Source organism: Penicillium brevicompactum (assembly GCF_028827555.1).
Source record: "Penicillium brevicompactum strain IBT 35665 chromosome Unknown utg000002l_segment0_segment0, whole genome shotgun sequence".
NCBI lineage: Eukaryota > Fungi > Ascomycota > Eurotiomycetes > Eurotiales > Aspergillaceae > Penicillium > Penicillium brevicompactum.
This window is the reverse complement of record NW_026623205.1, coordinates 2212871-2239821: the sequence shown is the minus strand read 5'-3', so window position 1 is coordinate 2239821 and position 26951 is coordinate 2212871. Positions and strand designations below refer to the sequence as shown.

Sequence of the window (26951 nt, the reverse complement as noted above, 5' to 3'; positions counted from 1 at the left end):
GGAGAAACATAGCCGGGATAAAACTTTTCCCGCTGCTACTAGCAAAAACACAGGTACCTGCATTGAAAGGGCAGACTCTCAGACTGCAAATGTTAATACTCGGTACAAAAACTCACATGTGCTGACGCAGGTACAATCTACTTCGAACAGATGGCAAATGGCAGCCCTAGAGAGCCCTGAAATTTGAAATGGATATATTCAAAACCTATGATAAACCGGATATCTTAAAAACCCAAACCCCCCTGAGTTCCTTTCTACTTATGAGACGGGCTGAGCGACTGCGCCGTTAACCTTCTCCAAATGTTCCGCCTTAGATGTCTTGATAACATCGTCACTTACAGGAACATCTTTGGGATAAAAATCAATCTTGCCCCCATCCTGAATCACATTCATCCGGTCCAAGCAGAGACGAGCGCGAACATAGGGATCGAGCTTCCAGTGATTGACCCGTAGTCGCTCAACCAAATAGTCTCTCTCGCTCTCACTGGACTGAATCTTAGATGTGTCCTTGGATTTCGTCGCATCGATCCATGCAGATGTGGCTCCTAGGAACTCCTCGCCGATGTTCGATCGTTCTGCTTTGAGAGCATCTCGGGTTGTCGTATCTTCCATTCTAGAGTTTTCATCTTCGGTCGGCTCAATGTACTGGTATGACCAATCTTCAGCACCGCCCATTTCCTTCACGATTTGATCTTTGGGGATAAATTTCTCTAGGTCGGAAACGCTGTTGGTGAATTGGACCTTGGCGGCAATTTCGGGGTCCATCCAGCCTCGGATCAGTCGCCAGATTCCTGAGATTGGAATGTTAGCAGGTTGAAAGTGGGTAAGGTGCACCCCACAGGCTGCACCGCCGTTCGTGAAAGGGGTCAGAACCCACCTGAGAAGACCCACGGGGCATTGTGGATAAGCATGATGCCTAGTGATTCTGGGTAATTGGCCTCGAAGCACTTAAGGATGAATTTAACAGGCGGGTATTCCTAAATTGGAGATTGTCAATTAGCCGATGAGGTCCGACGCAAGGCCCGATGCAGTTAAACTCACCATGTTCGACAACCCGAAGCCAGTCATATCAAATAGAACCGCCTATTTGCCATCAGTTATGATTCAACAAAGCGCCAAATTTCCGATAACTCACTGCAGTCTCGACGGGCGACACCAGAGTCAATCGCACCGACTCAATAACATGAACAATGTATCGCTCCAAGGACTCTTCAGTCTGAGCACCGGGCTTGTGCAAGCGCACTCGTACAACGACAATCGGACGACCGACCCGATCAACGCCATGCACATAGCTCTTTCCCATCCGCATCTGAGACAAAAAGTCCGCCCCAGCTTTCTGGTCACTCGTGCTCGATTTATTCTTCGTCTGCTTGAGAGCATGCAGCTCGCCCTTCGACATCACATCATCGTCCACGCGCATTTCCTTTACTCGCCACACGATCGCTTCCATCATCATGGCAAAGGCCTTGGGCACATCCCATTTACGAGCGCGGAGGAATCGTAGCATCATTGCGTCGGGGTGGTCGTGCTTTAAAGTATCGAGGACTCCGGTCCGGAGCTCCGTGGGGGTTATTTCAGAGAGCGCTTTCTGGATTGCCTTTAGCTCGGGGGCGTCGGCGCCCATCGCGGTGAGGTATTTCATGATGTTTTGCTGGTAGGGTGTATTGGCGACCGGGATGGGTTCCGAGACGTTGCTTTGTGTGCGGCCGAGGAGGGAGGATCGTCTTTGCGGTTGGGTTGGTGTGACATTCTGCTCTGCGGCGCCTGTTGGCTCGTTACTGAGGGTTGTTTCGCCTGCTTTGAGGAGGACAGCCCAGAGCTTTTGCAGTTTGGCCTCCTGGTCTTTGTTGAGATTACCCAAGAAACCGGGCTTGGGTCCGTCGGCAGCCATGGTGAAATGGTAAAGTGTGAGGAGCTGTAAGAGACCAAGGGATCTTCGAAAGTGAAGGGTTGAAAAGCTGGCGATTCTGTGTCTGGAAAGGAATGCGACAGAATTGAGTACAAATAGTGAATTTCTCTCGCTTTGAGGAACTAGCAAGGTACACGATATAAATGTGGCCTAGTCGGCCAATGATCGTCGAAATCCACATGAAACCCCTCATCGCATCCCCCGGACTCTGCCTCGGTCCCCATAATATCTTGGGGGATGGGGCCAATGCGGTCCTGTTTTCCCAGTGCCGATCTATCGTTCCTGTCTTTCGCGATCAAAGCCATCACTGAGACAAATAAGCCAGATTGAAGATTGGCAAAATGCGAAAAACAACCTCGGGACGCCGGTCGCGCAATGTGATAATGCATGCAGGTTGCAGCAAGCGTGCGCACAAATCGAAAATTGAATCTGGTGGAGAGCCCCCACGTCATTACGAGCTGCAATTGAGGGACAGAATCGCGAAATTGGCACTCTCCGCGGAATACTCCGTACTCCGTACAAATTCTGGTGTTGGGAAACTCGACACTCGATAAGACTTGAAACCCGAGACTCGAGACCTCCTCAACTAATTATTCAATATGTCCAACTAATTCTGTTGTTGCCAATACCTCCCCCCCTGAATTGAAGATGTTCAGTGCCCCTGCTTTAGTGGGGAATGCGTCCCCAGACCCCGACCACGCCGATCATTTCCTTTACCCCAAGTTTGATCCAGAACAACGGTTTTAGATTCTCACTCGCACATTTAACTGGTAGATTTCCTCCAGGTGGCGTCATGCGCTCGGTAAAATGCCAGACAGCCCTCAGAGACGACGATCCGCCGCGCACATGGGGAAAGACTAGAAACCAAAACTGCCTAGGCTTCACACCTCAGGACGATCACATCTTGTGAAAACTGGGAAAACCCGAAAATTGGGTCAAAGCCGGTGCCCCAGTGGGGCTATCTTAGAATGGACTCGTTCTTATTGGCTCTTTGTCTTTGTTTCCCAGTTCGCGTCGGGTTTACTTCGTATAAGTACAACTATTGGGCAGATTGATACGCTAGCTGCCTTCTTCATTACAGCCAAAAATAGGGATCGTGTTTCAGCCGGAGCTGGTGCTCTTGGAGGTGTCCCTCGTGACTAAAATAAAGTAACGGGCGCAATATGGAGTACGGAGCACCAGATACGGAGTATTAACGGCCCAGGTGTGCGGTTCCAAGGCTCGTTTACTCGGTGCTCCTTACTGGGTCCTCATTAGTGCGGCTGGAGACTCGAAACTTTGGAAGTCCTTATCTGTGAGTACATGCAGTATTGATCTGGTTCTTCTCTCTCTATTTTGTTTTCTTTTCAGTTGTCGTATTATGGGGAAATCAAAAACTGAGGCCAAAAATCTAAATACATTCAATGATAACGAGTTGTTCCAAAAGGGGATGATGGGCCAAGGTATTGGGCCCGACAGTAGAGTTCGTACAAAACACACATGTTGCTGTGAAAACCGTTGTGAGGACTATACATATTTCACCCATCATGGCCCCTTTTTCTTTCCTTTCCCCGCTCCCTTCTTCCCAGGAACCTTCTTCACAGGAGCCGGAGGAGGAGGAGCGGGGGCAGGAGCAGGAGCCAGGGCAGCAGGAGGAGCCGGGCCAGGGGCCGGCACGTATAACACTCCCGGGACTGCAATGTGCACAAAAGCGGCATTTCCAAACAGGGCCCTGGGTACCGGACTCGCGACCTTTCCCGAAACTCCCGGTGCTGGGTAACGGAAATTGAAGCATTTGTAGAGATCTGAGAGAGCAGGTATTCTCAAAACCTTGGCCATTTCGAGCTGAAATATGTACTGTGATCTATTGATATTGTCAGTTGACGCCCAAAGGAAGAGAAACCAAGAGAACCTACATAAAATCTCTGCACCCGACGGCATCGGGGAGGACATAATCAAACGAACAGGGAAGCAATTTAGCACTTTCTAGCACCTTTAGAAAGTCGTTGACTCTCTTTTCACCCACAACAAGTATCTCGGCAGAGTGAGAAGCGTGTATATTCGGACCTATATAGGTGAAAGTCTTAACAGCAAGCTCACTTGCAATTGGGCCCGGTACTATTCGGCCATTGACTGCCAGATCGACCTTCACACCTGTTGTCCCAGCAGGTGCATGCTGAGATGCTACTGCTTGCGGGTGCCGGAACATCAGCCGAAGAATGGCGTGGTTGGCCCCCGGGCCATGATTCAGGATATCCAGATGACACTCAGAAACTATGCGGTTCAATATAGCAACCGGTATGCGCTCCAATGGGGGGTTGTGAACCCAAGCTTGATTGCTGACAACACCGGCCATATTGAAATTTTAGAGGGAAGTACCTAGGTACTCGATCTGAATAGGATGGCAGCTGGATTGAGCGTGATATACACTTTAGATAAACTATACGCACAGGGAATGATTCAATCTTAAATGTAAGTCGATGATGCAAGCTAATCTTGGTTTATAAGCCATTGAAAAAAGCCCGAAGCCTATGGAAGCAAGAATAGACACCAAAGATACCGAGTCTTTGTTGTTACAGAACTTGGCTGACTGGAACCTTGGAAAGGTTGGAACAAAGTGGTGTGTATAGGTACGGGTCGAGTTGAAAATTAAGGGACGAGTTTCATGGCTGAAAGCCTTTTGTGTTGCACCCTCAGGTCCGTTCAAAGAAGACCTTGGAGCTATAATTAAGTACATGACCAAACAAGAAAACCGAAAGGACTGATCTGTTTCACGTTTGGCTTTGTCTATGTCCGTGGACCTTGGCGGGAGCTTGACGGCGATCTCGGCGGGACCTCAGCCCCACATGTGGGAATTTCTATGGTCCTTGGAAATTGCGAGTGTATACTTCGCCAATAGCGGAATAAAGAGATCCATTGTGAATTGGAGAAGTCAAATGCTCGAGTAAAGCGAGAGTATTGATCGAATAGAAAGGTCCAGATTCATGCCTAGGTGGCTTGCACCGTGCTAGTCACTATGTTTTCGAGCCGTACTGGTGCTCTACAAGAGTCATTATCGATTTTGAGTACGACTGAGAATATACTGCTCTCGTTCTTTCCCCCACGTCGGCATTATTGTTGATAATGGTAAAGGTTGCGTTTCTCCACCTTGCCAGATATCTGGATCGAGAGTGCGAATTTTAGCGCAATGTGGCAGTTGGAGTCCAATGTCTTTTGGAACCCTTTCCTCTTCCAATCTATTGATAGCACAAAGCTGCTCAGGATTCGCTGCCTGACGTAGCAAGGTCCAAAATTCATCGTCGGACACTTGCCACAACACCATATCATCCACAGACCCTGCTTGTACCAATTCGCCTATTACCTGGCCCGTCCGCTGATATATGTCGATGTGGGCCGGACTTGACCAGACCTCTTTGTCGGCATTGATGTATGCGCGAGAAAGAATCAGCGCTACATGAGGATCATCCAGAACCAGTAGACGGCCGGTCGCTGTAGCACTGGGAAATGCCTTCAGTGAGCTGACAACCTTTCTGGCGTCTTCTATGGAAAGCTCGTTGAAGCTGACTGTGTCGCGTAAAGCGTAATCGAGGCGATCGGCACACAATTGAGGCGCTGGCATCTCCACCAGAGGGAACAATTCTTCTTCGAAAACGCTCTGACTGATTCCGTGTCTGGCGAGGATCTCCGGTAGCCGCGTCGTCGCAAGGTAACGTGTCTTGTGCACTTCATGATAACTTCCTTCCCCAGGCTTTGAGAGGGCGTAATCCATGACGTGACTGAGGGTCGTATGAGAGATGTCATGGAGAAGCGCAGCGACTTGTTCTTCGATAGTGGCACCGACTCTTCGGACCAGTATAAATGCGCCGACCGAATGTTCGAGTCGCGTGACTCGCGGTGTCAGGCCTAAGAATCCAGTGACTCCATGTTGAGAAATGCCTTGCAGTCGCTGCACTTCCGGGCTTTGGAGAAGCTCTACGAGAACTGGCTCATGGACCAGTTCCTCTCCGTATATTTCATCTCGGATCAAGATGCTATGATTCTCTATAAGTTCGTGTGTCTGGAATATGCCGGCACTGGTGGAAGGCGACATCTATTTTAGAACACTGTGAAGATGGTAGCAAAAAGCAGAATAAATGGAGTGAGGGGTCGAGGGAGGAACGAGGCACAGGTCAAGGAACCGCCTGCGTCATTAGTCATAGTGCGATCGAGCCCTCGAGAACATGGCTACAAGCGGATGGCCAATTAACGGCTTGATGTGCGATTGGCGATGGAGGATCTTCATAGGTGCATGTGTTCACGATACAGTGGATTCATTACTACATGGCGAATAACGTCCCGTAGCAGCGCGCTGTAGAGCAATGCGTCCATTCAGCTGTTTAAATTCATACGTCACAAGCTTTCGGATGGTCCTGAAACTGGAGGATGTTTCGATTTGTATTAGATAGAGTTGCTAAACGATAAAGAAAGAATCATGAAGCAAGCATCATGAAAGGAATGAGTTCGATGAGTCGCAGTGTTGTCCTGGGAAATTGATTAAAAATTGAAGTCTGCCCATGTCTGGAGGAGTGTATTCCGAGTTTTTGCACGCAGTTCTGTGCTTTCGTGAAACATTTCGCCCAAATTGGTGTGTACATGACCAATTTCCTCTAGGCATCGATTGTATCGAGCTTCTCCCCCTTTCCAACGCACTCATTGGGACTCTCAGTTGTTGTCGACCCCGCAGTTTCCTCCGCAGTTGCCGCGTCCGTAGTTGCCGCTTCCACATCTGCCTCCGCATTTGCCGCTTCCACGATTGCCTCCGCAGTCGCCGTGTCCACAAGTACCTCCGCTGGTGGTGCCTCCGCTGTTGCCGTTTCAGCTGGCGCCGCCTCATCACTGACATCGGCGGTTGCAGCCATTTCGGCCATCTGCTGTGCAGCCTTGCGACAAATCAACGCGGTTTCCTCTGTAAGCGTCCCAGTTTCCGCCAAAACACGGAGTCTCGCTTCCCAAGAGTCCCACCTTTCACGAGACAAACCCCCCTTACCGGCATAGAGTGAGCCGGGTCTCAGAGTGCGAAAGTTGGGCAAATTGTCAAGGGAGTGAAAGAGGATATCTCTGGAATACTCAATCCACTGGACGGCGGCGCGGAGTTGACATTCAAAATACTCCTGTCGTGGAGATGGCTCCTCTTCCAGTGCATCCATGAAGCACCAGGTTGGCAAAAAAAACAAGTCTGCCAAGCCAGCTTGCAGGAGACGGGCGGCAAATGCCTGACGATTTATCCATTTCCCAAATTTAGAGGGATGATCTCGGGCATTAGGGCCTGTTCAGTTGAGATTAGTCCAGCTGAAAACAAAGCTGCGTTGATGGTGGCAATTACCGATATCATACTCAGTCCAATCCTCAGTCAAGTATGGCATCTCAGACCAGAAAAGTAAGAATCCCTATATTGATGAACAACATGTCAGTCTTGTGATGCACCATCGCAAGGTGGAAGAAAATACCCCTTCGCTGATGGGGACTTTCACAACAGGCAAGGCTTGCAGCTCTTTCAGGATCTCAATCATCTTATCCTGTGAGGGATGGTCATGAGGAATTTGCCTTGCAAGCTTGCTGATTGTACCCCAGAACTCCAAGAGGAAGCTTGTCGGTTCCTCTGCCTTCTCGCCCTTTGCTTCTCGATTCATCGGAGTGAGCTCGTTGATCCCAGCAGCAGCTTCAGCAGCTGAAAGCTGGCTATCTGGCTGCAAGCAGTCGTTGATGATCGCGAAATATTTCTGCTCAATGATCCATGGGTCATCATCATCAAGAGATGGAAGGTGTAGATGAAGAGATGAGGCCATGATGGAGACTGCGAAACGAAGAAAGTGAAGATGATGAAGAAGAAGAATGAGAGAAGAAAAAAGGAATGAAGTTTGAAGAGAGGGTTGTCCATCGTAGACTTTAGCTGAGCTGGGGGCACTGGAGGGGGTGCCTGGGGCCCGCAAAGCGGCTTACCTAATTTTAACATTGCCCCGGGGCCGGCCACGAGGTTGATCAACGCGCGCGCTTACTTCCCCAGACCCTTTTATCCATGTTTCTTTTTTATAGATTTTTGTCACATCTACTCTGATTCCTTCGCCCCAAGCAGTCTGTCTACTTGAGGGCTGTGGATGTATTTGAAAAATCATTAATCCACGCGTGCGGTTACGCCCCAGAACCCTAATGCTTTCTTTTCTATTTTGCTATGATTCTTGTTTCGACCCATAGCCCCGGCCAGCATCATTTTGTAGAGCAGACCAAGGACCAACGTACTATCAGCCATCGGGTAATGCCCCATGTATCCCACATTTAGGCACTGATAAACTCTTAGATGAGACAATAAAAGATACGGAAAGAGAGGGAAAGGGAGGGAGAGCGGGGAAGAGATAGGGAGAGGGAGACTGAAAGTGAGAGTAAGAGTGATAAAGTGAGAAGTCGATGGTGAGAGTGAGGAAGGGGAGAGTGGGGAGAGAGAGAATACACCGAGTGTGCACTATTCATCTCCCACCTTCCCAGGTTGTGCATGCAACATCATTTTCCTCAAGACAACTGTGATGGTAGACACGCGGTTACCAACCTTGGAAATTATCCTAAGTGCTCACTGCGCTGAGTTTGCTAGCATCCCATTCTCATCTCTCTCATCATTTGGGAAGCCATTCGCGTTTGCCTGTCTCCCTGATATTGCGCCTACTTGCAGCCCCACAGGCAGCTACGATGCGGAAACCAGGAACCACCAATAAGGCCGAGAGGTCTAAGAAGACCGCAGCTCAAAAGGCGGCAGCCAAACCTGGCCAGGTATGAGTTCATGCCAATCATTGAATCACTGAGAAACCCAATTTGCTAACCATGACCCCGATGCAAAGACTTTCTGGCACACCAATAACAGCGTCCTGTCCAGAGAGAAAAACAAGATCTCTCAGGACACTGTACAGGAACAGCTGGAGAACGCCCCCGGGCCCAACGATGCCACAAAGTCAGGCTACCCCCACAGATTCAAGAACATACGGCAAGGTGAAAAGAACGAACGCCTCTTTGATACCGGCTCAAACAGCTCCACCACTTCATACCGCGAGTACCCCGTGATGTCAGACGGTTCGAATTATGACTTTGACGAACGCCCAAAGCCCAACCCGGGCCCTTTTCGGGCTATCACCAACCAGAATAAGACGTTTAAAGGAGTGATAGCGCACGATGGCAAGAATGGAAGAACCAATGCTGGGAATTTCCACCGTGCAGCACAGGATCCGATCTTCGATCAGGAGGAAGAAGCCTCTCCGAATGAGAGATATCATGGGAAAGGGAAAGGGAAGGAAGGAAGAAGAGAGAGATGGAGAAGAGACAGGTAGTCATACACGATTGTTTGACCTGAAACATCCCCAAGGCAAGGCCCAATCGATAGAGTTTCCATTTGAGGAGTGGAGGACTAACCAATACCTCGCAGACAAGACGGACGTCAGCTATTTCTTGTCGGAAGTCCGCGATTTTTACGGGGAGAAAGAACACACATGGACGCAGAAAATGCGGCGAGCGACCAAACACCAGCAAAGAATACCGATGACGCTCCGCGAGAGACCAATTCCCTAATACCCCATTCCCGAACGAGGTCATACCCCCTGTTGAACTTTGAGGTGACAAGATCACCAAGTAATGAATAATGGAGCCCTGAAGACTGTGATCGAGTTAGCTGAAACAATGAGTTATGATTGCGGAAACACCCGCCCGGCCTGTCCAGGTGCGGCTGCGTATTTGTATTTCTAAAACTGCTCTTCAAGACCTGTATACGGCAGTCAGTAGCTAATGGCCATAGTGTCGTTCTAGTTTTGCTTGTTTTCCTGCTCTTCCTTACATTTGACCGTAGAATTACAATCGAATTTCTATTAATGAAAAAGACAGCAAGAAGGACGTAGCTGTCTCCCCATCCCGAGGTCTGCCAGGAGCCTGACAAACCAGGCAGCTCAAAAGGCTCCGACGCAAACCTCCAACCAACCAATCAACTTGCTGTTTTAAGCGCTTTTTGATGAGCCCACTAGCTTGGAAAGACCAAGGTGCATTCTTTCTCAAACACTACGCACTCAAGGATCCCATACCCCCCCCTCCCCTTTCGACCTGCACCTGCTCTGCCATTCCTTGATGGCGCTCTGTTGATTTGGCCCACAGGAAGGATTCGCGCATTGTGTTACATTCGAAGGAGTCATTCATCATGGGTTCGCTGGCCAATCCGGTCTTCCCAGTCGGGGACCACGAGGCTTTCATGGAGTTCGCTCTCATTCAGGCGCAAAAGTCACCGCCAGCTGCCAACAAATTCTGCGTCGGAGCTATACTCGTCGATGCCGATAGCGGCGAGGTCCTATCGACAGGATTCTCACTGGAATATCCACAGGACTACAAGGGAGACCCAGGCACCACGCATGCAGAGCACTGTTGTTTTATCAAGATCGCCGACGAGCACAACCTCCCAGAGGAACGCATCCACGAAGTCCTCCCGGCCAACACGGCGCTGTATACAACGATGGAACCATGCAACGAGAGACTGAGTGGCAAAATGACCTGCGTGACCAGGATATTGAGACTCAAAAGCGCTATAAGGAATGTCTACGTGGGAATCAAAGAGCCAGGAACGTTCATCACGGACAACGACGGACAGGAGAGACTGGAGGCAAACGGCATTAAGGTCGTGTTCCCCGTCGAACATTGGCGTGATAGGATCACCAAGGTATCAACGTCAGGGCACTGAAGACAGTGATCAATTCAGCCGAGAAAAAGAGTTGGGAGTGCGGGAACACCCGAGCGGGCCGTCCGGTCACGCGTTTCTAATTTCGGAAAGGCTATTTCAGGGCTCTGCCACGATACATACTCGCCTGCATATCCGAGCAATGTGCGAGCTGCTATTTCCCCGGGAATGGGTTCTGTGTCACCTCATCGGTGAGTCGACACACCGCGAACAGGTGGACTACTGGTCAAGTCGGGTTTCGATGACTTGTAAATTCTTTGTCGGACCTCAGCACTGTCTTGTCGGATGGTATTATCTTTGTCATATACATGAAGGAGAAATCGACTTATTTCAAAAGAGCTTTTTCCGCCAGTGGACCTTGAGAAGTTTCCACGTGTAGCGTCGGAGCACACGATACGACGCGCGACTCTGTGATTGCTAACACCAGGAATCGAACATTGTTATATAAATGTGTTGATTTAGGCCAAGGTCAAACCTTGGTCCTGTCAGCATCTTCAAGCTGTTTCCCAGGTGGTGACTTGAGAACTGGGATATGAAATGGAGTGATTTCCATTTGTGCTTTTCCCGTGAGCCTGGATATCTTGATACTTATTGAGTCCACTCTCTAGAGATGCAAATCCAACCCCGCAATGCCGTGCTACATACAGACTCAATGGGGCCAAATCCAGCCGATCGGACTCAAGGTTAGCTCTCGCAGTTGTCGGTTATTCTATTGGTGATTACACCACGGTACGCCTCATTCCATGCCACCCAAAGCTTCGTGGAAAGCTTCGTTTATTTACATGCTTGGAGTTTACCGAAATAAGCACTTGGGATGCCAGTTCATAGTCCAAAAGCTTAGTTCGTTGGTCGCTTCCAATGCGGGTGATTCCGAAAAGATGCAATCATCGGCTTGATGGCGAATCTGAGCTGCAGCGTTTTGGCCATCCCCGTCAAGCCATGAACATGAAGCTCCCAATCAATCCCTTGAAGTGGACCATGGCAATGCGTAATCATTGTTTGCATAATTGCTCATGTCAATCAAGATCCTCACGATTTAAATAAATTTGCCGATGTGCAGGGCAATACATTGGCCATCAAATCACCGAGTTTGGCAATGCTCCTTGCTTATGACGTGCTAGAACAACCTCTTCGGCTTGAACACCGGTCAAAATCCTCCGATCCACCTGGATGCATTTATAAAGATGGGCAAGAAGAATAAGGTTCAATTGATTCGAAGCTTTTCTCAAAATCAAAATCCGAAGCTTACATGGTGGTCATAATTTTGAAGAACGCCCATTGTTATACCCCAGCACATGATGTCGCTGGAACATGATCACGAAAAGAATGGCGGTGTTGAAACTAGTCAAGTCGTGGTCTCTGAAGACCGCATTATTAAGGACGGTGGCCTTACTTTCACGGCAGCCGAGGGCATCAATTCCACTGCCGTCACCTACCAAGATGCAGCCGGTGCCCCCGTAGAAACGAATTCTCCGCTTGGATATTCAGTGAGCTTTTGGACCAGTTTGTGCTTGAATATTAACCAGATGATTGGAACTGGTATCTTTTCAACACGTGAGTCGGTCGAGTTACAGCCTCGGTTTTGCAGTTTACTGACATTGTTGAAAAGCCGCCTCAATTCTTGAGGGAGTCGGCTCGGTTGGACTCACTATGGTCTACTGGTTTATCGGATACCTTCTTTCAGAGAGCACCCTTGCACTCTACCTGGAGTTCACCTCTTACTTCCCCAGTCGATCCGGGGCCGAGGTCGTATACCTCGAACAGGCATTTCCATTCCCCAAATATTTCTTCCCGACAATATTTGCCGCAAAGCATGTGGTTTTCTCTTTCGGAAGCAGTAATGCTGTGGTACTGGCGGAGTATATATTCGGAATTGGTGGGCTGTCATACACAAATTGGCAGCTAAAGGGTGTTGCAGTGGCAGCCTACACAGTTGCATTTATCGGTGAGCACCCATGAGGTGTGGAAAGAAAGTCTGAGTACTAATGAGAACACAAGCTGTGAGTGTTAACACAAAATGGTCGATGCGACTTGTTGTTTTCTTCGGCTTCGTGAAGGTTTTGACATTGCTCTTGTACGTCTCCAAAAACGGAAAGTTTCCGTCGCATCGCTTCCCACTAACAAAACTTCCATACAGAATTTCAATCGCGGGACTGGTCGTACTCGGTGGCCATACAAGGGTCGTGGACCCCAAAGTCAATTGGCGCGATCCGTGGGAAGGTACATCAGGCGCAACAGCCTATGGCGCTACCAACGCAATGGTCAAGCTTGTATTTTCCTATGCCGGTTATACCAATGCGTTCAGTGTTGTAAATGAAATCAAAGTAATTCGTACCATGACTGTTCCTTGAGAGGACTCGACTGACTGACTCACGCAGAATCCCGTTAAAACACTCCGATGGAGCGCGCCAATCTCGCTTCTGAGCGTGACAATACTCTACATCCTTGTTAATGTCGCATATTTTTCAGCAGCATCGCGGGAAGAAATCCTCGCATCAAAGCAAATTGCAGCAGCCATTTTCTTCGAGAAGGTGTTTGGCTCTAACCAAGTCGCGCGTGGGTTGAATGTACTCATCTGTGCGGCCGCGTTCGGCAATTTGATGGTTGTCATGATCAACTATTCACGCATGCTTCGTGAGACAGGAAGGTAAGTTTTGGGTCCAGCCAAATTATCTACGCGCACATAGCTAAGAAACTGACAATTTCTTACAGAGAAGGCGTTCTCCCCTATCCTAAGTTTTGGACTTCCACAAAGCCATTTGGAACCCCGCTTGGGCCGTACATCGTACAATGGACAATCACTGTGATAATGATCATCGCGCCTCCAGCTGGTGACGCCTTCAACTTTAGTAAGTACTTTGATCGAAACGGAAGCGAGTCGGGTCTAACATGAAATTATTGCAGTTGTCGATCTTGCGGTCTATCCTGGCAATATCTTCAACTTTTTACTCGTCATCGGTCTTTTGATAATTCGCAGAAAACGCGCAAGACTTGGCTTGCCAAGGCCGGAATACCGAGCATGGAATATCGCGATTGCCTTTGCGCTCCTCACCAACGTGTATATGTTGATTGCGCCTTGGTACCCACCATCAACCGGCGCAAATGGCGGAGACGTCAGCTTTTGGTATGGCACATATCTGGTGGTGAGCATTGGACTGTAAGTGATTTATCTTGAGCGATTGCATTATCCGACGTTTCGAGCTAACCCCAAGAAAGATTGGTTGCGTGTGGTATTTACTACTATTTCTGGATTTGCTTGATCCCTCGTTGGAAAGGATATGAGCACCGGAAGGCTCTTGTCGAGCTCGATGATGGAACTGTTACTCATCAACTTACCAGAGTTCCGAAGAGCGATGTGGCGCAATGGGATGAAGCACACGACGCCACAGGTCGGCTCCATCGGCGAATCGGCTATAGTGGCACACTCTAAAGCCTTCTTACCCAGTAAGGGGCATTTTTACGGAGTACATTTGCTACAGATATTACATTTTGTCAATAATAAAGTGCTTAGAATGATAAAAGGAACGATCCACTCGACTTTAAATCTGAACCAGGGGCCAAGACGATAATTAGTAGCAACATGTGTGGGTGTGCCACACATCGCGACCGTTATCTTCGTCAAATTACTCCGGACTGACCCGATCCAGGGACAAATCCCCAGATTTAGTACCCCGTCGCCTCTGGGGAAAACATTCTTCCGTGTCTGTGTCAACGGTACTCATAATCTTTATTCTGAACTTAAGATATGCCGATTTCAGATAGGCAACGGGCTCGGCCAAGCTCCACCCAATCGACCCATAATTACCCCGAGCCGCGGTCGTTGAGGGTTATAATTGGCCTGTCTCTTATCTGTCAAGCCACGCCAAGAGAATGCTATCTTTTATCTTTTGTCACGAGGTTCAGTCGTTTGGACCATGGGGAGTATACGGGGTATGAAGAACTCTCATATAGAAATGGGGCCGCCGTAGGGTTCGAGAAGGAAAAAGAACAAGTCGGTAACATACTCGAGCCGAAAATGTCCAAAGAAGTCGAGACCGGGCCTTTGCCCGAGAAGCAAGACCTTCCTGTGACTATTGCAAGCGTGGACATCGACCCCGAAGCCGAGCGTGCCTTAGTATGGAAGTTTGACCTTCGCCTTCTCCCTGTGTTGGCAATTATGTATCTTTTCAACAGCCTGGATAAATCAAATCTAGGAAATGCTAAAACTGCTGGACTTGTTGGTGAGTGCAATCTCTTGTCGTTGCCGTGACAGGAGCGCCATTAACCTGTTTCGTCAAATTAGAAACACTCGGCCTAAAAGGCAATCAGTACAACTTACTTTTGAGCATCTTCTTCGTACCTTATGTCTTGACTGCGCCTTTCCTGGGCCTTCTGGGAAAGAAGTACGGTCCCAACCTCGTTCTTCCTTGTATGATGCTTGGATTCGGCATTTGCACCATCCTCGTGGTTGCCGCGTTCAACTTCAGCGGTCTCTTCGCGATTCGCTGGTTCTTGGGAATGGCAGAGAGCGCATTCTTCCCATTGGTGATTTACTACCAAACGACGTACGTTCCACCATTCTGATCCTCGAGGTCAAACTAACTTGATAAATAGCTTCTATCGTCGTGGCGAGCTGGCTCGCCGCCTCGCTATCTTCTACGCCGCCCAAACTATCGCATCTGCTTTCTCGGGCTTGTTAGCCTTCGGCATCTTCCGCATTGAATCAGGACCTTTGGCTCCGTGGCGCTATCTCTTTCTGATTGAAGGCTGTGGCACCGTCCTCTTCGCTTTGTTTGCTCTCTGGTACTTGCCTAAATCCGCTTCCGAGGCGACTTTCTTGACCCCCGCAGAGAAAGAACTGGCCTATCTGCGGTTGCAGATTGACAGTTCTTCCGTGGTGAATGAGAAGCTCGACATTCGTGATGCCTTCCGGGTATTCAAGCACTGGATGAGTTGGGCGATTCTGGCCATCCAGATCTGTCTCGGTGTGCCTTTGCAATCGGTGCAGCTCTTTCTGCCAGTCATCATCCAGCGTCTGGGCTACAGCACGGTCAAGACTAATCTCTACACTGTTGCCCCCAACATCTCGGGTGCTGTGGTCCTTCTTATCCTGGCCTTCGGCAGTGACTATACGAAATGGCGATTCCCGTTCATCGCAGCTGGCTTCTTGTTTACCTTCATTGGTTTTATCATTTACGCCACCATCGATGTTGAAAATGATCTTGGAGTGGCGTACTTTGCCTCGTTTTTGATGACATGGTGAGTTTGCATCGAAAAGATAATGTTTCTGAAACAACACTAACCATTTGTCACAGGGGTACCTCTGCACCATCAGTTCTGTTGGACGCTTGGTATAACAACAACACCGCCAACGAAGGTCGCCGAGTAGTGTTGACCAGTATTGCGGTCCCCATGGCCAACTTGATGGGTGTTGTCAGCTCCAACATCTTCCGCACACAGGATTCACCTGAATATCTTCCTGCGTTGATCACCACCGCTTCGTTCGGTGGCTGCGGTATCGTCTTGACCCTCTGTGTCGGGCTCTGGATGATGGCAGATAACCGACGACGAGATCGACTGCAAGGCGTCAAAATGAATGCAAGGGATGTGCCGACCGAGCTCCTCAATGATGGACCAGCCAGTGATGACTTCAGATGGTTCTATTAAACTCCATCTTGTTTCTCGAACCCATGTATATAATAAGAGAAATCAAGATTGTGCATTAATATTCAGGGGATTTTCTGATTTTCTGGGAGCGTAAGAGGCTGAACTGGGTGCTATGATGAGCATTTGAGGATCTTACTATGTATTTTCTGCCTGGATGTAAATCCACCGGTCTCCACCAGAATATTCCAAGCCGCATCGACGATGTGGCTGATTTAGGGTAAACCAGATGACATCATCAGCCACCGCCCGCTGGGGGCATCGATGGGCTGCTTCCTCAACGGGTACTTCGCCCTGATTGGTCAGTTCCTTGTCGCCATTGAGGATTCGAAAAACAGGATTGTAATGGAACACACCTTTCTTCTCTTCGATTTTTGCACTCTTCTTCTTCATTGCATTTGACATCTACAACGATGTCAGACACTGAAGACCCGTCCGAGCCAACGTACAGACTGGCGCAAGAACGGGAATTCTACCAGTATGGCACTTCCTTCGCCCCACTTGGCGGACATCGTTGACCCAGTCGCAGGTACATCCCGCGCCAGCATGCCGCAACACATTATGCCCCTTTCGACAACGCCAGCGAGAACACTTTCCATCCCCAACCGTCCCAGGACTCGGCCCTGACGGCGTTTGCCCAGCTAGGGGCCATCCGCCTGGGAACCGAGCGCGGCTTGATCTCTTTATTCGATCGCACCCACCAACACGTCATCGCGGAAGCGACCCCGACCTTGAGTCTCACCGGCGGCGGCATTCGAGATACCAACGATCGGTTAATTTTAGGATGCTGTGTCCTGCCCAAGGAGAGAGGCTTCTGTCACCGCGTGGAGCGACTACCATCAGCGAAATATAACAAGGCCGACGAGGTTGTCGGGGAGGATACTCTGATTGTTCCCGACATCCTAGAAAATGAACACTTCAACTCCCCGAAACGCCTCAAGGTATTTCAAAATGCGCGCTTCTACGCCGCAGTGCCAATCATCAGCCCCCGAGGTTACACGATCGGAGCCTACAGCGTGATGGATAGTAAACCGCGAGCGACGAATCTGGACCTGAACCATCTGCAATTCATGAAGGATATGGCCGCGACAGTGATGGAGCATCTGTCGTTGGAGCATGATACCCAGCAAAACCGGCAGGCTGAGCGCATGATTGTGGGACTGGGAAGTTTCGTTGAAGGTAGGACTACTTTGCGCGACTCTTGGCGCGAAGCCCATGCACAATACGCTGCTTCAGAGCAATCCGGCGAGACGAGAGAGGGACAGTTGAACATCGAGCAGCAGAACATACAGCAGGAACGCAAGTATCAGTTTGAGAAAACCCTCGCATTCCGTCATCCACCTACGAAATCTAGATCCCAATCGAGATCGAGATCATCCACCCCCAGGGCGCAAGGGAAGAAAAGCACAGAAAATCCCAAAGTGCAGACTACGCAAAACGGAAATTCCGTTTCCGTGCGAAGTGTGCTTGCGGGCGAAAGTCTTCAGGATAACAGCATGGCGACCAGTACCAAGCAGATTTTCTCGCGCGCCGCAAACCTGATTCGAGAATCACTCGGGGCGGAAGGTGTGATGTTCCTGGATGCCAATAGCCAACGCTTTGGTAGCCTCGTCAATAAGAACCGTCGTAGGGTCTCCGGCCCCATTTCGAAAGATGCTGGATCAAGTAGCGATGAGAGTACAGACTCTGCGGGGTCGCACAGGCGATATGATTCAAGTGCGGAATCGGACGATACTCTTGTCTCCGAGTGCTTGGGATTCTCGAGCTCAAGAGTATCGAGCATTGATGATGAAACCAGAGCAGGCCGAGCTGTGGTTGTGCCCGAGCCACTTTTTAGCTCTTTACTCAAGCGTTATCCTCGTGGCAAAATCTTCACCTATAATGCAAACGGCTCTGTGTCCGAGGACAGCGATAGCTCGCGGCAACAGTCTGAGCAGGAACTACACGAACACATGGCGGAATCACAGGCCGAGGAACGACGCCCAGCAAGCAAGAAACGGCGCAAACCAACCTTCCGGCAAGACGCCGATAGTTTGATAAAGATTTTCTCCGAGGCCAGAAACATCCTGTTGTTGCCGATCTGGGACTCCGACAAGAAGAGGTGGTTTGCCGGAGCATTGGTTTGGACTCGCAACCCGGAGCATGTTTTCACCTTTGAGAAGGAGACAATTTTTGTTTCTGCCTTTACCAACAGCATCATGGCCGAGGTTCGCCGTGTTGATGTGGAGATAGCCGAGAAGGCGAAGACGAACTTGGTTAGCAGCATCACGCATGAGCTGCGCAATCCATTGCACGGCATTCTTGGAACGGCAGATATCTTGAGTGACACGGCCATGAATGCGTTACAGCATGGCATGGTCCACACGATTGAATCTTGCGGTCGGACTCTTTTGGATACAATCAACAACCTCCTCGATCTTACATTCATCGACAAATATCAAAACAGAGCGCCGACAAACCGCAAAAGATTCAGAAAAGAAAGCGGCACCGCGAGTAACTCGAAACGTTCAAATCAAGGCCAATCCAAAGAAATCAATGAGTCTTTGTCATACGAGCACGTTCAACTGGATTCCGTGCTTGAGGAAGTGGCAGAGTGCGTCTTCGCTGGATACAGCTTTTATGCGAATCCACAAGCTCCGCCACCGGCCCTGAATGATTCTTCGTCTCGATGGGCGGGCCCTACTACTGAATCCGACCCTGTTGGTCCCCGTGCAAGCCAAGTAACCATCATCTTCGACATCCAACCAGACACAGAATGGGATTTCTGCACACACGCTGGTGCCTGGCGAAGAATTTTGATGAATGTGTTTGGCAATGCACTGAAGTACACATCGTCTGGATACATCTATCTCGGGCTAAGTTTTGCACCGCGTGACCCTAGTGGTTCCAAAGAATTGCATGGACAAAGGGATAACGAGTTCGAAGTTACATTGACCGTCAAGGATACTGGCAAGGGAATTGGGCCAGAGTTCCTCCAAGATGGCCTATTCACCCCGTTCTCGCAAGAAAATCCTCTTGCTTCTGGAAGCGGTTTAGGACTAAGTATCGTCAGACAGGCTGTTGGTTTCCTTGGTGGCTCAATCGAAATCGAGTCCACCAAGAATGTTGGAACCGCCCTTACAATACGCACACCGCTGACTCGGGCTCCCGAGCCATCGGAGACCTCATCCTCGATCGCCATGTTCAGCTCCCTTCAGAGTTATACCCAAGACAAGACCATCGGTTTCCTCGGGTTTGGTTCATCGCTGCAGTCTCACCGCGATACATCTCTTTACTCCTCACTGGAACGCTTGTGTCATCATTGGTTTGGCCTTCAATCGAGAAATGTCTCACCAGAGAAAGGTAAAACTCAAAATTATGACTTCTACTTGGCGGTGCAGACGGAATTGGACGATGAAAACACCGAGGGCAGAAATCTATTCGGGATGAGCCCGCACCTTTTGAATAAGGAAGGGCACTCCTCGCCTATTGTGGTTATCTGCCAATCACCCGAGGAAGCTCACAGGCTGTTTGTCTCTGCTAAAAACCGAAGCGAGGAAACATACTTTGAATTCATTAGTCAACCATGCGGACCGCGGAAGTTGGCCCGCGCACTGAATATTTGCATTCAGCGCCAAACCAACGACCGAGAAGGTCGCCCAAGCGTTGAGAAACCGACTCATTGGGTTGAAATGCCCGAATCGTCCCATCTGCCCGTGGATCTTGGCCCCAGTGACCCGCCGACTGATCGAATGAAAATAAGCAAGCGACCAACAGCAGATACTATGGGAAGTCCCAATCGTAGTTGCAGCGAAGGTTCGAGCGAACGAACCCCAGCGGCCAGTCCACGAGAAAAGCAGGTTACCCCAGAACCATCTCCCAAGCCCAGTCCAAGCACAGAGACTCCAGAGCTACATGCTTTACTTGTTGATGACAACCAACTTAATCTCCAAATGCTTTCTGCATATGCCAAAAAGGATGACTATCCTTACATGACAGCTATGAACGGAGCAGAGGCTGTGGAGGTTTATAAAGCTCATCCCGACAAAATCAAAGTTGTCATTATTGGTAAGTACATATGGCGAGACCACCTCTGCCTTTTTTCACAGCATACTGATGACAGCAGACATCTCAATGCCTGTAATGGACGGCTTCGAAGCCTCGAGGCAAATTCGACGAGCCGAGAGAGAGTATCGCGCCGAGAAAGGCATAGACCAAGAAGCTCCTCGCCTCGTCATTGCTGCATTGACTGGTCTTGACAGTGCAAATGCCCAAAAGGAGGCCTTTGGATCAGGCATAGACACTTTCTTGATCAAGCCTGTGAAACGACCTGATCTGCAGGCAATTCTCAAAAAAATGAGAGAATGATTTATGTATGATTAGAATTTGATTTACGAGCCCACATGACATGACCATCTTTTTTTTGACGAACTTTTGAGACTTGAAATCCCAAAATGCTTTAGCATGCCTCATGAGGCCATGTTTTGCACCTCCGGGTCAAAATGGCACTCACACTCCCAAGAAATGTATACAGGCCTTAAAATATGGATAGACCAGAGTACCTCTAGAGCTCTAACATTGCGACGACATTGGGAGGACTCAAAGGATAACCGCGTTGAACGAGAGTAGATCGAGGAGCTAGGCTTGCTAACTAGACTCATGAATACAACCTTGGAACCCATGTTATCACTTTGCCATAGCCACACTTTCTCCGTATGTTGGTGGACTTGTAGGAGAGACTTCCTTCGCCGTTGCGATGATCGCCGGAGGCTTGGGAATGTTCTGCCGGAACACATGTCTTCGGATAAACCAGGGAAGCCATACGGTCAATTCGTGACCAATGTATTTCTTTGTGGGAACCGAGAAAACCTCTGGAGTGATGTTAGAGAAGTAAAGTAATTTTAGTCTTGGGGCCACTCACGATCCAACTCTTCAAGCGTGAGCTGTTTGGTTTCTCTGACGAAACAGAATATCATGCCCCAAGCGATCAAATTGAGTCCTGCATAGAAACCGACTAAACAAGTGATTAGTAGTTTGATTCATTGATATGCAGGTCCCCACTTACAAGCGCCAGTTTGAGTCATGACACTGGTCATTCGAGGGAATGTTAAACCAAGTGCACCAGCTGCAGATTATTATTAGCAAGATATATCATAGCTTAAGTGGTCGGGACACTTACCAAATGTATTATTGATGCAAACTGCCCAGGCCATTCCCTGCTCTCGGTGGATTGTGGGGAAAACCTCGGCGGAGTATTGGAAAGCGACAGGTCCTTCGCCGAGGGAGTACGCGATAGTGAACAAGTAGACGAATCTAGGGGAATTAAAGGTCAAAACATGTCAGATAATTAAAACGGCTTGTTGGCACTTACAATGCAACAGGTCCAATCTTCTCACCCGCGGTTCCGTCGTGTTTCAGGAGTGACAAACCTGCCGCGAGTAGGAAAATACACATGAATGGGAATGTCTGAAATTAAACTTGAATTAGTAAGAGCCTTTCGTAAACATTTGACTCACTCACAATCAGAGTCAGGGTTCTTCTGCCCTTGGTATCGATGAGGAACAATGTTGGAATCGTCGATACAACCTGGATGGCACCGTATCCAAGTGATGCATACAAGGCCTGTACATCCGAATAGCCGGCCTTGACAAAGATCGTAGAGCTATAGAAGGATATGACTTTGAGAGGTTAGTGATTTTCTGCACGGCGTCACTTATTGAACAGGATGACTTACTGTTAATGCCGCACATTTGCTGTGCAATCATGACAGTGGAGGCTCCGTAGTTGGCGCGCCTGATTCTTGGGACGGCGAAAATATCCCACATGCGAGAGAAGTACCCTGCTCCTCTTGCTTCCTTGAGCTCCTCTTGATAAATAATGTAGGAGTAGTAAAAGTCTCGGGCTGCGATGATTGGATGAGCGCGCAGACGCACCATGGACCTGTACCCTTTGGCATATTTTCCATGCTTCATAAGCCAACGAGGAGACTCAGGGCAGAAAAAGACACCAATACCGAGGATAAGGGATGGGATGAAGGCCGAACCGAGTTGGAGACGCCAGGCGATGTCTCCGGTGTCCTTGACAATCACATTGGCAGCGAATCCGAGGAAGATGCCTAAATAGTACATCAGTATATATAGAAATAGTAGATTAAGATGACTTGCCGGCGACAACCCAAAGCTGCCAGAACATGACAAGGGCACCACGAGTTCGCGCCGGTGCCATTTCGGCGGAGTAGATGGGAACTGTGGCGTTCTTCGCGCCAATTCCGATACCCATAATAAATCTCGCAACAAATAGCTCTTGCCAGTTTCTAGCAAACGCAGATCCGATGGGAGTTGCTGTGAGACAACAAGCAGTGAGGAAGATCTCACCCCTTCGTCCCAGGTAATGATTCAGTGGATCGACAATAAACGCACCGCTGTTCCCAGAATTAGTCTTGAAGTTGCAGCTTCACGTTGCTCACTATGTACTCACATTAGGCCGGCGGTGAAAAAGATGATGGAGTTAACAATTCCGACGATCCATTCATCACTCGAATTTCCCTCGCGAGCAATGCCAAACTCTTGGGGGAATGACAGATTTGCTCCATTTGCGCCCGTTTGATCCCATCCTTGTGTCGCGGCGCCGACAGCACAAAGAGAAATCGAGTACCAAAGCATGAAGGAGCCGTGCCACTTGTGGTCTCTCTCGTAAATAAGGGCCGCGCGCTCTTCTTCGTCCAATTCTGGGACGGACTCGAATTCATCGGGGTTGCGTGCAACCAGAGCAGCCCGGCCAAAAAGGTCGGCGTGCTCGGTCATGTCATTTGACGCGGCGAAGTTTCGGGCATCGGCGATAGCTTGCTCTCTGGAACTACGCTAAGAGGATGGAGAGTATTAGTAAACACGACCGTTGGAAGATCTATCCCGCTGAAACACAGAATTAGTTCAGACATACCGTCAAAGGGTTCTCGACAATATTCAGAGCACCGGCTTGACGGCGCTCATGTGCGGCGGGATCAGTGGCCTCATCGATTTCTTTTTTAGAGGACTCTGCCACGATATCATTGTGAAAGGTCTCGATATCAGATGACTTGTCACCCATGATAGTTGAATGTCACTCTGCTTGACGCGAGTGAAAAATGCGCAATACGGAATTTCGGGGTTGGACACAAGACCTGACGACAAAGGAAAGAGTCAAGCCCCATATAAATGAAATCAGATCCCCGTGGGGTAAAACATGGTTGCAGATCTAAACCAAAAACAATTATGCTTTCTGGCTAAGGAATCCTACGGCACAGAGGGACCGCTGTCAGCACTAAGACTCTTGGAAGGGGTCATAACGTCTCGTGGCGCGGCGGCGAAACGCCATGGATTTTAGGGTTTTCAGTATCTGAGGCGCTGGGAGAATGAACCGAGACCGACAGTAGCATCGGAAATAACAGATCCAATACCGATTGATGTTGGTGCGATCAGGATGCTTAAAAAGAGGAGAAATTAGCTCCACGATGGCAATGGGACCAGTCATATTCCCAGAAATGTCAAAGCGTATGCGGGGAAAACACCATGTAGCAACCCCTAAGCAGGCGGACCAAGACTTGGCGGGTTGACTTTCTTGGTCATGTCAGTCATGCGATACGCTTGCCAAGGTCGAAAAACACATGGAAAAGTCAGAAAGTAAGGCAGGTCAGAAAGCCCCTAAGCCTCAAGGCTTCAAGGGATGCAAATTCGGCAACTCCTCCCCGGCGAAGCCGGCTCAATATTGTGGCAAGCTCAGGGGGAAAGAAAAAGAAATAGGATCAAACGTTTCGCCCGAGAGCCGGCAAGCCAAGAATGGCGGTCCGCGTGAGAACGATTTTCAAGTCGCCTTGAAGGATTTGACCGAGCCATTAGGATACGCCGTCGTTTCGCCGTGATTCCAATCCCGGGAAGTGGATCTCCACACTCTACCAGGATCTTACGTTAGGCCGTGGCGGTCTGCGGCTGAAAGCATGCACCATTACCCGTACGGAGTACTTCGTAGAAAGGGTTACATTGTGGCGGAAGGCGCAATTCCATGAAAGAAGAACTTCGACGGAATCTCATTGGCATGAAGTGAGATGCGGAAGATGGGTAATCAGATCAAGACCTCGAGGCGCCCATCTGTTGCACGGTGTTATGGTTCTGTACATCCGGAGATTCCCCAGCCCTGGAGACTGAGGGCACGAAGGAGATGGAGATGTAGCATTGTGAGGAACCTTGGAAACGGGCGAGCAGACAGATCCACAGTGGAGGAAGAAGAGTGTGGGGGAACCTCGGGAGAGCGGTGGCGGCCTGGGGCATCTAGATTGTGACGTCATACGAAGGTGTAGTTTTTTCTTTTTTGTAAGAGGCATTAACCCTGGAAGAGTTACAGCAAAAGTAAAAGGATAAAAAGTGACAAAGATGGGAAACGACCCATAGGCCTTTTATTGCCAAAGAAACGCCGTGGAGCTCGGGTTCACGGGTACCGCTAGGGATGGCCAAGCTCAACGGCTATAACTGGCAGCAATTAGATCGATCCATGAGGTCTGCCTAATGCACCTTTCTTACCACCAGAGTCAACATTCGCGGATCATACATCCATCCCACGACAGATGGCTTATGTGGACTTCCAAGGTTCGCGAATAAGAACAATACTGCAGCAAAGACCACCTGGGCGGGGCTCAGCTACAACTATCAAATATATTCTTTCACCGAACTTAGTTGACACGATGTATTCAATCAAGGGTATCACAAATCACATATCGGCCAGCCGTCAACCTCAGTCAAATCTATACTTGATCCATTCGCTGTGCCAATCCGTAAGATGTCGGCAATTATCATGGCACACGCGAGACATATGATACTGAACATGCAGTTTAGATTGCGCGGGCTTCACTTCAACATGAATGGCTCTGATACGAGCCTCGTTGGGAACATGCTCACCCGGGTAAAGCCCGGCGGCCTCAATATCGAAAGCCCGCTGCGCCACACGAGCGAAGATGTTCGTGGACCAGATTCCCTCCTGTCGCCGGGAGCGACGCAAGAGCGCAATCAGCTGGCTTCGAGTAGTCCAGTCCCGACATTTCAGAGCGATAAGACTCAGGGGAGGGATCACGCCCAAGTTAACGGAGAATGAGGGTGCTTCGATATTGTCGGACATCAAGACTGATTCGGCCATGGCAATGGCAACTTTGTAGTGTTCCAAATATTTATCGTATTGCATCTCTCTTGGTCCTGGCCCGGATTCAACCTCGCCTATGATGGGAAGCATTGAGCCCCAAACCTGAAGGACGTTTAATGCGTTCAAGTCCCGCTGCGCCAGATGATGTTGATGGAGTTCGCGGTATACTGTGAGCTCAGCCTGCACCGCTAAAATTTTACCCACAAATTCAGCCGGATCCCCAATGCATGCAACTGGATCCGCAGCAAGTGATGAGCTATCTTCGATGGCGGATGCGTGATGGATATTTTGATACGAGAGAACCCGTACAAACGTGACGATCATATCATTGGCGCGCTGGATCTCATCCATTGCATTATCGGGTGGAGCAATAATGAGAGGGATCAGCTTTTGGTCACCAGTTAGAGCCCCATTGCTGTTGAAGGAAGACCAGACCATGTGGACTCCACCAAAAGCCCTGGTGAGTGTACCGGCGACATCGCTTGCGGCTCCGTGCTCGAGCAAGTACTGTTCCAATAGTTTAAAACCAGATCGGAGATGCGTACCAGCTGCGACTGCATCTTCTTGGAAAAGCAGGGTCGAAACCAGCACGACACATGCAACCAGAACAGTTTCGACGCGTAACCGACCCATGTCAGGTTTGATTAAATTTTCTTGCAGAGATTCGATGGCTTTGTTGATTTGACGTAGAGAAAAGGCTTGACTGTAGGGACCAGGGCCGGCATTTGACCGGACGAAATGATAGTTCATAGAGCCCATGCCGATCACAGCATGGCGAATGGCGGGCTGGTCCTCGCTGGCCTGGTGGACCAGCCGTTGCCAAAACTCATCGTAAAAGTAACCCGCGCATTGAAAAGAGGTGCTTCTTCGAAAAAAGTCTAGGAAATATCGTTCCTCGATTGTGAGGTCCACTTGATGCGTGGGCGCTCGAGATATCAACATTGCCGAGCTCTCGGACAAGGCTTCCTTGGCCATACGAGCAGCTCGAGTCCGCCCATCGACGGTGTCGCGGTATTCGCATGTTCGATTGTTAATGATGCAAGTTTGACACTGTGGACGGGCCTCATCACATTTCTTGTGAAATTTCCTGAGCTATCAGCCCCGCACATAGACGATCAGGGGGCTGGTGGGTTACGAAAACCGGGGGGGCCATACTTGCAGTTGACGCAGCCTGTGCGCACTTTGGGCCGGCTGGCGCGTTTCTTCCTCTCTTTCCCTACCGCAACATACATCTCTTGAATTGTGAGGGGTACCCAAACAAACAAACGAGAAAAATTCAGGGCGATGATCTTGAGGTCCACCCAAAATCGCGATTATGTAAGGATCATCGATGGCCCTTGAAGCAAAACAAACGGCGTAGTGGATCCCGTACTTTTGCATCCATGCATTTCGCAAAAGATTTTCAAAGGGAAAACAGGATCTCTTGGATTGTCGACTCAAAAGTCCGCCGAGTATCGAATTGTGCCATCCTCTTTCCCCTTCGGGCCGATCCAACGGTGCCGTTTTTAGTGCCCGAACTCAAGCCACTGCACGGAGTAAATA

General features: G+C 49.4%; 12 protein-coding genes across 12 annotated transcripts; 6 read left to right on the top strand and 6 right to left on the bottom strand.

The window, feature by feature from the left end:
• Nucleotides 1–258: 258 nt before the first annotated feature.
• On the bottom strand, nucleotides 259–1891 carry N7506_003521 (CRAL-TRIO domain-containing protein; the record flags this gene model as incomplete). The annotated part of the gene is made up of 4 exons (XM_056952816.1): nucleotides 259–791; nucleotides 878–977; nucleotides 1042–1083; nucleotides 1136–1891. 4 exons carry the CDS (start codon nucleotides 1889–1891, stop codon nucleotides 259–261), a joined length of 1431 nt encoding a protein of 476 aa, XP_056814508.1.
• Nucleotides 1892–3433: 1542 nt separating this feature from the next.
• On the bottom strand, nucleotides 3434–4244 carry N7506_003520 (uncharacterized protein; the record flags this gene model as incomplete). The annotated part of the gene is made up of 2 exons (XM_056952815.1): nucleotides 3434–3752; nucleotides 3805–4244. 2 exons carry the CDS (start codon nucleotides 4242–4244, stop codon nucleotides 3434–3436), a joined length of 759 nt encoding a protein of 252 aa, XP_056814507.1.
• A 696-nt stretch (nucleotides 4245–4940) lies between these two features.
• Nucleotides 4941–5978, bottom strand: N7506_003519 (uncharacterized protein; the record flags this gene model as incomplete). The annotated part of the gene is made up of 1 exon (XM_056952814.1): nucleotides 4941–5978. The coding sequence occupies one exon, from the start codon at nucleotides 5976–5978 to the stop codon at nucleotides 4941–4943; it is 1038 nt and encodes a 345-aa protein (XP_056814506.1).
• A 556-nt stretch (nucleotides 5979–6534) lies between these two features.
• Nucleotides 6535–7713, bottom strand: N7506_003518 (DUF3632 domain-containing protein; the record flags this gene model as incomplete). Its single annotated transcript, XM_056952813.1, has 3 exons — nucleotides 6535–7193; nucleotides 7251–7314; nucleotides 7375–7713. The coding sequence occupies 3 exons, from the start codon at nucleotides 7711–7713 to the stop codon at nucleotides 6535–6537; spliced, it is 1062 nt and encodes a 353-aa protein (XP_056814505.1).
• An 892-nt stretch (nucleotides 7714–8605) lies between these two features.
• Nucleotides 8606–9475, top strand: aspf1 (major allergen and cytotoxin AspF1; the record flags this gene model as incomplete). Its single annotated transcript, XM_056952812.1, has 3 exons — nucleotides 8606–8686; nucleotides 8755–9121; nucleotides 9333–9475. The coding sequence occupies 3 exons, from the start codon at nucleotides 8606–8608 to the stop codon at nucleotides 9473–9475; spliced, it is 591 nt and encodes a 196-aa protein (XP_056814504.1).
• Nucleotides 9476–10091: 616 nt separating this feature from the next.
• N7506_003516 (putative DRAP deaminase) lies at nucleotides 10092–10625 on the top strand (the record flags this gene model as incomplete). Its single annotated transcript, XM_056952811.1, has 1 exon — nucleotides 10092–10625. The coding sequence occupies one exon, from the start codon at nucleotides 10092–10094 to the stop codon at nucleotides 10623–10625; it is 534 nt and encodes a 177-aa protein (XP_056814503.1).
• A 1292-nt stretch (nucleotides 10626–11917) lies between these two features.
• N7506_003515 (amino acid transporter) lies at nucleotides 11918–14052 on the top strand (the record flags this gene model as incomplete). Its single annotated transcript, XM_056952810.1, has 8 exons — nucleotides 11918–12176; nucleotides 12232–12567; nucleotides 12621–12696; nucleotides 12760–12946; nucleotides 13001–13269; nucleotides 13335–13471; nucleotides 13527–13779; nucleotides 13839–14052. The coding sequence occupies 8 exons, from the start codon at nucleotides 11918–11920 to the stop codon at nucleotides 14050–14052; spliced, it is 1731 nt and encodes a 576-aa protein (XP_056814502.1).
• Nucleotides 14053–14637: 585 nt separating this feature from the next.
• N7506_003514 (putative MFS transporter) lies at nucleotides 14638–16268 on the top strand (the record flags this gene model as incomplete). Its single annotated transcript, XM_056952809.1, has 4 exons — nucleotides 14638–14842; nucleotides 14905–15166; nucleotides 15216–15860; nucleotides 15917–16268. The coding sequence occupies 4 exons, from the start codon at nucleotides 14638–14640 to the stop codon at nucleotides 16266–16268; spliced, it is 1464 nt and encodes a 487-aa protein (XP_056814501.1).
• A 410-nt stretch (nucleotides 16269–16678) lies between these two features.
• On the top strand, nucleotides 16679–20612 carry N7506_003513 (hybrid sensor histidine kinase/response regulator; the record flags this gene model as incomplete). The annotated part of the gene is made up of 3 exons (XM_056952808.1): nucleotides 16679–16743; nucleotides 16795–20312; nucleotides 20371–20612. 3 exons carry the CDS (start codon nucleotides 16679–16681, stop codon nucleotides 20610–20612), a joined length of 3825 nt encoding a protein of 1274 aa, XP_056814500.1.
• A 318-nt stretch (nucleotides 20613–20930) lies between these two features.
• N7506_003512 (facilitated glucose transporter) lies at nucleotides 20931–23330 on the bottom strand (the record flags this gene model as incomplete). Its single annotated transcript, XM_056952807.1, has 10 exons — nucleotides 20931–21115; nucleotides 21166–21258; nucleotides 21310–21369; nucleotides 21424–21557; nucleotides 21616–21710; nucleotides 21765–21922; nucleotides 21979–22359; nucleotides 22409–22665; nucleotides 22722–23104; nucleotides 23184–23330. 10 exons carry the CDS (start codon nucleotides 23328–23330, stop codon nucleotides 20931–20933), a joined length of 1893 nt encoding a protein of 630 aa, XP_056814499.1.
• Nucleotides 23331–23886: 556 nt separating this feature from the next.
• Nucleotides 23887–24141, top strand: N7506_003511 (uncharacterized protein; the record flags this gene model as incomplete). Its single annotated transcript, XM_056952806.1, has 1 exon — nucleotides 23887–24141. One exon carries the CDS (start codon nucleotides 23887–23889, stop codon nucleotides 24139–24141), a length of 255 nt encoding a protein of 84 aa, XP_056814498.1.
• An 866-nt stretch (nucleotides 24142–25007) lies between these two features.
• Nucleotides 25008–26351, bottom strand: N7506_003510 (uncharacterized protein; the record flags this gene model as incomplete). Its single annotated transcript, XM_056952805.1, has 1 exon — nucleotides 25008–26351. One exon carries the CDS (start codon nucleotides 26349–26351, stop codon nucleotides 25008–25010), a length of 1344 nt encoding a protein of 447 aa, XP_056814497.1.
• Between the last annotated feature and the right edge of the window lie 600 nt (nucleotides 26352–26951).